This window comes from Lepidothrix coronata, unplaced genomic scaffold (assembly GCF_001604755.1).
Source record: "Lepidothrix coronata isolate B3197 unplaced genomic scaffold, Lepidothrix_coronata-1.0 Scaffold195, whole genome shotgun sequence".
Taxonomy (NCBI): Eukaryota; Metazoa; Chordata; class Aves; order Passeriformes; family Pipridae; genus Lepidothrix; species Lepidothrix coronata.
The window spans coordinates 241897-252880 of NW_016690375.1; the positions used below are offsets into that span (position 1 = coordinate 241897).

General features: G+C 41.9%; 1 protein-coding gene across 7 annotated transcripts in view; it reads right to left on the reverse strand.

The window, feature by feature from the left end:
- Positions 1-10984, reverse strand: part of FAM13A (family with sequence similarity 13 member A) — a 166750-nt gene that overhangs the window by 115125 nt on the left and 40641 nt on the right. For 6 of the 7 annotated variants that reach the window (XM_017831702.1, XM_017831706.1, XM_017831705.1 and 3 more), the window contains 2 exons: positions 8187-8376; positions 5300-5509 (listed from right to left, as the gene is read on the reverse strand). In XM_017831702.1, the coding sequence (XP_017687191.1) occupies positions 5300-5509; positions 8187-8376 (400 nt within the window). Of the gene's footprint in view, positions 1-5299; positions 5510-8186; positions 8377-10856; positions 10899-10984 lie in introns of those variants that run through there. The other variant, XM_017831703.1, reaches the window with a different exon arrangement.

Sequence of the window (10984 nt, forward strand, 5' to 3'; positions counted from 1 at the left end):
GAACTTAGGCAATGACATGCATACACAGTATTCCATGCACTTTGTATATTTTTCAGGACAAGTGTACCTCTGCAATCCATGATCATTTCTTCAAATAAAGCAGCTTTTCAACTTATTAGAGAGCAAAAATAGTCTTCAGTCATAACAATGATCAATTCCTTGGAGCAATCCTCCTCCTTTGACCACCTGCTAGACAATTTTTCAGTTTGTTTCAAAGTCATTCAGTAAGGTTTACTCAGCTGGTATTGACCAGAGAAGGAGAAAGAAGTAAAAGAAGAATGAAGGCTAGGAGGAAGGTGCTCTCAAGGCATCTTTTTTATTCTGGGAGCCTTCCAAAAGTCACGTGCAATAGACGGCATCTCAGTAAAGGCCTGCACAAGAAGCTTGGCTAGATGTGCAGCCAGGAAGGGCTTGAAACCAAGGATGAAATAGTGGGTAGGCTGAGGAAGGGAACAAAACCAGAAGCCTCAGGCCATGTCCAGCCTCAGCAACCAGAGGACACAGAACACAGCATAACACAGGCAGAGGACCAAGGAAGCCAGCAAAGCCAGAGTGGTACCTCAAAGCTCAACTAGGGACTCACTACTGAGGAACAAGTCGAGATAAGTGAAAAGGACAGGCAGTCTCTCTAAAAATGTTAATTAACTAGAAACAGGAGCCTCAACATTGTAGGAGGCACAGACACATCTGCGAGTGTGTTTTCAAGTCTCATTTAATTTCAGTATACACCCACATATCACAACAAGAGGGACATATTTTCCAATAGTTCATCCTATTTCTGAACATACTGAATTTCTTTGACATGCTACAGACATAATCTAATTCCCAAATTCATCTCTCTTCATATTACTCCTTCCCCCTGCAGAACCTGCTGCCTGAACAGCACTAAAGGTATGGATGCCTGCAAACAGGTGTGTGTAATTGTTTTGTTCATGTCTCAGATGGTCTGACCCCAAACAACTCCAGCCTGGAAGTGCTGAAATCATATCACCAGGGTGCCATGCCCTAGCCAACTATCTGTGCCATGAGACGAAGAAGAGAGGCTACTGCTTAGTGTCATGCTACCACAGCTTTCAGCTGCCTCGCATACTCCCAGATTGGAGGGCAGACAGAAAAGCTTGCATCTGTCAGCAGCTATCAATGTGCCCGAGGAAGATAATCTTTGGTAGAGAGGCAGCAGGTTGTACACTGCAGTACCATGGCACCCACTGGACTGTCGGAGGAATCAAAGCATTTCTTTCCACCTCCACAATCTATGGGAAGCAGGGCTCCAGTCTCTGTCTGCCAAGAGACAATCTGCTTCAGACACGATCCTGCCACAGAGGGAAAAAAAGTCACGCCTCGTTGCCATCAGTAGCAGAAATATTGTAAGTCCTTATCATAGGAAGGCTGTCATCACAATCCAACTTGAGACCCCTTGCTCTCTATCATTATGGCACTTTGCAGCGCTGTATTTATGCCTCATTCCAACACATTGGAGAAGAGCACTCACTTCTTTTGCGGCTCTGCTGAGTGTCATCATCTGCATAAAAAAATCCAATTACAAGAGGTTTTACTGCTTAACAAACATCATCTCCATGCGCAAAACAGAAGTTATTTCTCTAGTTTGGAACTAGCCCTTATAACACTAACATAACACTAAAAGCCAAAGGAAAAGATTAAAATCATGTCACAAGAGCCTGGAGAACCACAGATATCTCGTGAATCTGATTTGGTGCACTGCTGCAGTTACCATGGTTAAAAGGTCAGCTCTCATGTATTCATTTTCACAGTCACTGTTCAGATTGAAATTTGACCTCTAAAATCGCCCAACACAAGCTGTATTTTTGGTTCTGCTTGTTCCTGTAAGTCAAACAGCTGCCGGCTACTAAGCGTTCCGTAAACTGACCTGTTGATACAGAAGGGAGCAACTCATTCCCTTCCACCTCCTCCCATCCCTCTCGCTGAAACTAGCAGGGCTGTTCACAGGCATCAGACAAAACCTTGCCAGACATGGCAGGTTGTGAGCAGGAGGAGGTATGTGAAATAAAAGTCACATCTAGCTGCTGCCCCCTGAAAAATATAACTTCTCTAGTATGAAGCAACGTCAAGTAGCCAGAGTGATGAAACAGCATCAACTTAATTCAACTGTACCAAAGGAAGACAGGAATCCACATTTCACTGTATCCCTGCAATGGCAGCAACAAAAAATAAACTTGCATGAGGGAAAAGCTTTCTGTATGATAAAAAGGAAAAGTACGCTAGCAACCTGTCTTTATTAAAAGCAAGTGACCTGTGAAAGGAGTAAGAGCTGCACGTACAGTTCCCAGTATGTACAAATGCCTTAAGAGTCAGTGACTGTGATGTAGAAGATAAGGAATGAAAAGCCAGAAGGAATAAACAAGCTCAGGCAGGGATTGCTTATGGGAGCTGCTGATTTCTTCCATCTGAGGTTTCTGTAAGCACAGCCCATTTTGCATGGGCAGGCATAGCTCTGCTCTGCAGTGAAGCCTCAGTCACAAAAGAGATTGTGATGGACATTTTTTACCCCAGGACTCCCTGCAAGGAGTAGCCTTCATATTTGACAGGTGCTTTGAGGAGACCAGCCAACACCAACGTGTCCCTGGTCTGCACTTGCTACACACATCTCTGATCAACATCCTTTACAGAGGGAGGCCCTTCTCAGCTCCTACTGCCACTGTTCTTTTCCAAGGGCAGAGAGAGAATGTCAGGACACAACAAACGGCCTTTGGACATACACATTATGTTTTCTGGAAATGCATAGTCTTGGCATTATGCTGAATATTTATATAAACAGCAGTGCTTTAGGATTTGGGGGCAGCATGCAGAGCTCTCTTTCACATGACACTGCACAGGCTGCAGGCAGCAATGCTAAACCAGCTGCATGGAGTTCCTGAACTACTAAAAGGACAGGTTCTCTCTTTCATAAAAGGGCAGATTATTTCCTCTTTGGTTTGGTAACAAAGACTATACCTGGAATTGAGAAGGGTTAAAGCTACAGGTAAAATCTGTAATTTTCAGTCCAGTTATTTTTAACCAGAGAAATCACTCTCTAACAATTTTTATAGTAGGTAATCTAACTATGTGTTATTCTCATGTCAAGATCTTGGCTGGCTTAGAACATGCTGATATCAATCCGTGAAAATATTCCAAACTAATTCCAACATAATTCCAAAAAAGCATATCCCATGCAAAGCTTCAACAGAAGGGAATCCAGAGGCTGTAACAGAGCTTCTATTTGCCTTCACTGTAGACATGCAGTGAAGTGGCTTCAAATTCAAAGTTATTTTTTAATAACCTGTTGGGTCAGAAACAGTTCGACCTCTCTCTTCTTGGTTTACAAAAAGAACGCCCAGGCACACACTCTCTTAGTACCATTTTGCAACAAATACCCTTGCACATACTTTGATAAGTGAACAGATAACTCCTCCAATCCTGCACAGCTGGTTGATCATTTAACTGTAAACAAATGCCCACTTACCATTTAAGCTAATCTGAACACGATGAAAGTCACCAGTCACATAGCTACTCATCTATGCTGTATTTTCTAGGGCATGAAAAACCCCAGTTTTGGTCAAGCTTTACAGAAGTCTTTCCCTTGCCATAATAGCCAACTGGCACTTCTTTGTCCTAATCAAAAATTATAATGGGACTAAACTGAAGCTTCTTGTGCAATACAGGCAAACTTAGCTATGAAGACACGTCACAGTTGGATGGACTTTTGCAGAACTGGGTTCATAGGTTACACCACTAACTTTATTTAGAAACAAGAAAGTTTAGTGGGTAAATCTGCTAAGTGAGAATATCCATCTCATTTGCCTAGAAAGTACTGGGAGGATTTTGCATTTCTTGTGGGAAGCAGGAACAGACTAAACTTTCCACAAACACCACAAACACCACTGTTCACAAAGCAAATCAGTAGTTCCTGGCACAATACACCAATATGACCTTTGTGGGGATGTAGAACAGCTAAGGTGTGACTTATACTAAATTTACACCTAAACTGTGATTTATGAGAAAGAACATAATTAAATACAGCTCTTAAGTCAGAACTGGTGAATCTAAAAGACCCCAAAGAAAGCACAACAATGACCAAAAAAAAAGGGACTTTCTGAAAGAACAGCACCTTCCTACACGACACTTCCTGAACACTATCCTTGGGCACCAGAAAACTTTACTAAATAGGGAAGGTATTTTACACAGCTCACATATAACCTTATTACAGCTGAAATGTCTGCACTCAAGGTAAAGCACAAAGTTCTTCTCCAGTGCACCATCAACACTCTGTACAGCCCAAAACACAAAAGAAAGAAAACACATGGTAGTGTTCTCCCTCCTCTGGGAAATGGCTGAACTTCCTCTCCTCTGAAGGCAAGAAAAGTGGAAGGGAGTGTGTGAGAACTTTGCACCATCTTCCACTAGGGATGCATGTCAGAGCACGTGTTCCTTCTCTGCATCATGCATCACATATGCTCTTTACAGTAAGGCAAGCAAATCTCTAGTAATATTTACCCACCCATTTTGCAGCTTCTTAGGAAAACATAAAGAAGTATCGACTGCCTGCAGCAAGAGAGAAGAACTGCCACTGACCCACACGGTCAAGAACAGGGCCAACCACCCCTCATTCAACATAACATCACCAGAGAAGAAATGTATTACAGACAGATGAATTAGATTTGAACTTACACAACTCTCTGTTAAATGATTTCTCAACTTCCCACAGAAGAGGTGGTGTTCTGTCCTGTGGTTGATCCACCACTTGAAGGTGGGTGAGGGGCGTTGAAAAGAAAGAAAGAAAGAAGTCTTCCAGGTTGTGTGCTACAACACGGAACAAAAGATAAAGTCTGCTGATACTTGCAAACTGTTTCCTTTTTTGATGGGACATTACATAGAGAGAAGCAGAAACTTCGACAATGTATGGTTTTGGCCCAATTTGATTAGCAGATGAAGTTGTAACTTTTCAGAGTCCATTACAATGAAACTGCCAGAAACCATCCCAGCAAACAGAATCAAAACTCTGTCCTACATAGACAGCAGCTGTTGTCTACAAGTTTGCTCAAAGAAACCAGCTGATCATTTCAGTTTATATTCAGCAGATACAACTGGATAAGAAAATCATAAATAGTCCAGACTTTACAAGCACATAAGAAGCATTTTTCTGCCTCTTGTAAGAATTGCACATCTGGGAGCAGGTAAGAGTTAAAGTCAAAGGCAATGAGGAAAAAAGTACGTAAACTAAGAAACCAGTAATCCAGAAAGAAAGTGCATTGAAGGACTGATATTTTACCTCTTCACTTACCCTGGTAAAGCTGAATGAACCTGGGATGTAAGGCAGACGTGATAATCCCATCTGGCAACTCTCTCAAAAATAATTTCAACAGACTGGCTGCTGAGTACACATCACCATCTTTAACAAGTTCCACTTCTTCTCCACGTTCGTACTGCAGACGCAACTGCTCCACCATTTTCATGCTGCCATTTACTCTGAAGAGACCTTCCTGCGTCATACCTGTAATTATACATTGCAGGTAAGACTGATCAGAACTAAGACATCCCAGTGACACGATGAAACGGATATTTAGTGTGAATAATATACATGTAGTAATATAAAAGAGAGCAATTAATACACCACAGTTTAAAAAAAGTACTACTTTGCCCCCAGAAACCCCCTCTAGTAAAGTAGTTGGATTAGGATAAATAACGAATACTAGTGACAAGATCTTGAGGCCTGGGATACTCTTTTGAGAACCCACAAAACTCAGTGGCATTGCTGTAACCTCACGGAGAAACCAATCCAGACAGACATATTTTGAATTGGTATATTTCAAGAGAAAAGAATCCCACAAAGGACTCTATAAAACAGTTCCGTTGTTTCATTTTTGCAAGTAGCCCATTATCTTGAGCAGGACTCTGCCAAACTCACACATGTGACTACTGCCAGCTTCATGTTTCAGGGTAACAGGTTCTTACGCGTGACCATCGTGAAGCAAAAACATCTGAACATATGCTGACTGCAGCAGTAACTCCATTATGAGTACTGCAACTTTATGATAGTAAGAAATCTCAGTGAGCAAATATGTATTTTGGACAGCACAAAGACCAAAGTATTTCACAATGAAAAGAAACGGTATCGATCACCACAGGCTAGACAACTCACACCTAGTGAAGGAGATGTAGAAAGAAGGAGGCTTTGACAGAGCAAGCCAGACAAATCATACTATATCTAACATCATTTTCTAGGCATTTGTTGAGATCCATAACCTCCTGTGAAGAGCCTAAAACTGAACTCAGTAAATTAATTTTCCTCTAGAACACTTTCACCACAAACATTCTGCCTTTTCTAATACTGTCTATATTCCTGCTTGTTCTTCTTCAGAAATATAACACTAAAAGGATCAAAATATATATGGTTTTCATCAGTTCAGACTAGACATCATGAAACAGCAATCTTAACAGAATGTTTCCAGTCCAGGAAGTCAATTCTAATGCAGCAGAGTTTGTAGAGAAAAATAATCTCTTTTATTGGACCAGAAGACAAATGGTTCTAGTAAGGGGAAAAAAATGGACAAGCACTCAAACATTTTACTCGACTACTATGAAATAGTGCTGACAGAATTTGTATTCCTGTATTCACAATGAAATCCATTTTTATGTGGCATGCTGTGCTGCCATCTCGAGGGCAGAAAACACCTCATCTCAGTCATGATTTTCATTTTTGCAGCACTGAGTGAGCAAAGAATACAGATCAAACTTCCTTTCCTCTTCCTCAGTCATTTATAGAAATAAAGAGAGGCTAGAACATCCTGATAACAGCAATCAGACAGTGCTAAATACAGAAGAGGGAAATTTCACTTCATCTATAAATTTGGAAATAGGCAGCTTAATGCAAACTTAGTTCAAGGATGTACCTGCCCAACAGTCAGCTCAGACTGGTTCTCTGGCCCTCTGTTAAAAACGTCTTCACAGTTAACTTTGCCATTAATTCACAAAACAAACCTTATACAGGCACAGGACGCTCATTTCAAGAACTTCTTCCCATGTAAGAGAATGTCTTTGAGATCTAGCTTGAGCTTTTGAGAAGGAGAATGGATTGTATCTTTATTGGGACTGATAATCAACTTGGCATTCAGAAGCCCAGCTAATCTAGCTGCAGAGTAGAAAACTTGGCTTGTTTAGTCCATATTTGGGACACAGTTGTGTGGGATTCTGATCTTTTTATGGAACACAGAGTGCAGCCCACAACTTGCAGTCAAGAGCGTTTGTCAGCTTCTGGTTTTGATTAAATCCTAACTGATGCAAAACTTTTTCCATCCTTGCTCTTTCAGTGTTCTAGCAAACCACTTTAAGGCAAGTTGAAATAGATCAAGCAAGATGCTGCTGTGTAAAGGTAGGACCACGTTTTAAATTTGCACTGTACCCTAACCCAAGCTAACTTTCAAGCCATGATTGCATCTATCAGTTTCTGAGGATTTATCAAGATACTGTCATGGAATCTAAGGCTCTGCAATTGGATTATCATTACTGAGTAGCTAGAAGAAAAACCTTAGGGTAAAACCAGATGCAACTTCTCACAAGATGAAATTATCTCCACAAAACCTTTTCCATTGCTGACCAAGCGCCACAGAATACATCTGTGCATCAGTGGTGCTCTAGATTTCTGCAAGATTTATTTCAACAACAAGAAGTAAAGTCCCATTAAATGAGTGCAAAGAGGAGCTAAGAATTGAACACCTACCTCCTTGAGGGGATTCATAACTAGAATCTATCTGAAAACCAGTAAGAACATGTACTTCTTTTCAGTAATGTTCTCTGATTGGGGGGAGGAGAGGGGGGTATCTGTGAATACCTCTGTATAGATACCTACATCTTCTCACTGTCAAAAACTGTTAAAGACAAATGTTTTGCAACTAGAAAGCAACACAAACCTTTACAAACGGAATACATTCTATTTATAAACTGAACATCTTGTTTATGAGAGTGTGTTGCTACTTAACACTGTAGTTTACCTTTATAAACATATTAAAAAGTAAATTCAGCATCAAAGCAGGAAAAAAGAAAAAAGGAAGGCAACTATATACAGTAATATTCTTTGCCTGTGGTTAGTACCACAAAAAGAGACATATCTTCCCTTTGAAGAGTCTTACATAAAGAGCGCAACTAAGCAAAAGTGATTCCACTAAGCTTACCATGTTGAGTGAGGTACTCGACTATATTCCACACAACTATTGGGATACCGTTTTTGCTCAGTCCCTGCTGCTGGAGCTCCAGAAGACTCACGCCAAACACCTTTGGACAAGTTGAGTCCCTCTGCTTGTTCAGTGGAAGCACAGCTATCTTTTTCATGTCCTCCTTCAATCTCACAGCCGTTTTGCTTTGCTTAAAGGAGTAGAGGAAAAAAAAGTGGATTAGTCACATTTCCTGTAGAAGGTTGCACAGTCACAACATAAGCACACGTATCAAAACTGGCTTTTACGCTCCAGAAAAAGGTTTTGGTCTTACTTTCTTTTAATCTATAGGAAAAATATCTGTGAAGTAGGAAAAGAAAAATTAACAGAGAAAGAAACTGGAAAAGGAACAAGAAAAGCGTGTAGGTAGTCTGTAGTTAACAGAGAAAGACTTTTGTAGGCAAGCTTGTTACTAGAATAACGAGTAACTACGAGTCACAGGAGACTGCTCCTGTAACTCATGAAGTTCACATGGATTACAAAAGCAACCGGACAAACACAAAGAATCCCAACACACCACCATTAGTTCAGCTTGTCTCCAGGATGCCTGTCAGGGAGAGTACTCTGGGGAAGGTTTACTACACCCTTCTTCCAAATGCTATTCATTAGGGATTCATTTTGGCCACCGTCAGGTGAGATGGACCCTTTTGAAAGATTTTACATTATGTTTAGTATCTGCTAAGTCTGAAATTTAATTACTGAGGTTTTAAGCTTATAAACGGGCTATGTAATCTAATCACACATAATAAGGGGAGTAGAAAAACAACTCCACAATAAACCCTTAATCCCATAGGTTCTTCTGGAGGCACAACGTTCTCAAAAGTTTTGAGTTGCAGTGGCAGGGAAAACAGAGGAAGACAGTCAATAAAACCCAGAGGAATAAAATAACACGTGATAAATTTATAGGATCCATAATAGGCAGAAATCTAAATCAGCCTACAGCACTGACATTTGGAAAGACCGTTCAAGGCAGAGCAGCAGCATCACCCATCACAGTTGTGATCACACTGCAGGAGATGGGGGCCACTGCTACCACAGAGGTCGAGCTCTTTGTCCACCACTTGCATGGTGCTTAAAAATGAACTTATTCCTACTGTGTTTCATTAACAAATCACTAGTAGAAACATAGAGAATACTGTATGGTAACACAAAAATGTGCTCAGACTCTTGACTAAGTCTTGGCACTTTAGCAAGTGGTATGTAAAATAAAACATGGTATACATGTTTTATTTTAAAAAGACTTTAAAATCTCTTCAGTTGTAAGTCCATATCTTTACTGTAGCCTGTAAGCTACATGAACATCTGCATCGGTGCTGCTATTAAACATGACTGTCCTTCTTTCAGACATAAAATGATATGGCAGTTCACCCACTTTGCTGTGCTTTTTCCATTAAACACAGCTATTTGAAGCACATGTGTGTTCTACAGTCCCAGGTCCTATGCAACACACCCAATATTTACAAAAGACATTGTTTATATAAACATCATAAATATGTTTTACTATTTGTGAAACAGAATTGCAACATTGCATTATTGTGACCACCTTATAAATATTTATGATAAACAGTACACTTACCAGTGTTTGAACTAAAATCTGACCGACATTAAAATACCACATTTCTTTCAAAGAGACATGTTCCCATTCAAGATTAATGAATAATAAATGATTTTTATTCCAGGCAGATACACGCCAAGGGAAAAATCATCTAGCCTAGGTTAAATTCAGAAGACAGCAAAAATCCTTTGAGCAGTTTCTGAGCAGCTGTGATACTCAGAGAGCTTTTCCAATTAAGGCCTTCAATTAGCCTCACAGTCTTGCTCAGTTACAGCATTTCCAGCCTGTTTCAGCATTCGAAAACCTGAATAACTGAGCTGGACTTACTTGGGGAAACTCACTATTTAAATTTGCATGAGAACCAACAGACGTTTCCCATGTTTCTGGAAACATGGGAACTGAGAAAATTTTCGAGCTTGTTTCACGACCTGGAGAGGCTGTGCTAACTAGAGAACAAAAAATTACGCGGTTATCCAGAATACACATCTAACCAAAATCAAAATAAAATCATCCCCTCAAACAAAGAGTTCAGTGTTAAGTTGCCTTATAGATGGAAGAGCCGACTTTACACTGTGAAAACGTGTCCAAACATTAATGCCACTGTTAGTGATCACAAGACTGGGAAAGCAACTTAAATCATCCCTGCACGATGCCGCCAAAAAGTGCCGCCCAGACACATGGAGAAAAGCTATTTATACGCCACAGGGACGCACTTTTACAGCTCATCTAGGAACTTTAACGCGGGGAACACGGCAGCGCAGTTGCTCTCTGGCTTAAATAATGGGGGGGGAGGAATAAGACCGGCTGGAATTGTCTTTATTAATCTTCACCTCTCCCAAACAAGAGCTGCCGAGAGGGAGGGAAGGGAGAGGAGGGGAGCGCTCGGGACGAGCAGAAGGCGCAGGGCCCAGGCCGGGCTCTCCTCCCCCGGCCCCGCGACGGACCCCGGCGGGGCGGGCGGGCGGAGGCTCCTCCAGCCGCCATCCATCCCCCTGCTCCCCGGCCGCGCTCCGCAGCCGCTCCCCCGGCAGCGCCGCCCCGTCCCAGAGCCCGTCCCGCCGCCAGCCCCTACTCACGCGTACGGCCAGCGCCCCGGCCCCCATCTCGGCTCCCGCTCCGCCCCGGCCGCCCGCCCTCGCTGCTCCCGGCGGGCCCCTCCCGGCGAGAGCCGCGGCCCCGAGGTGCCGCCCGCCGCCCCGGCCCG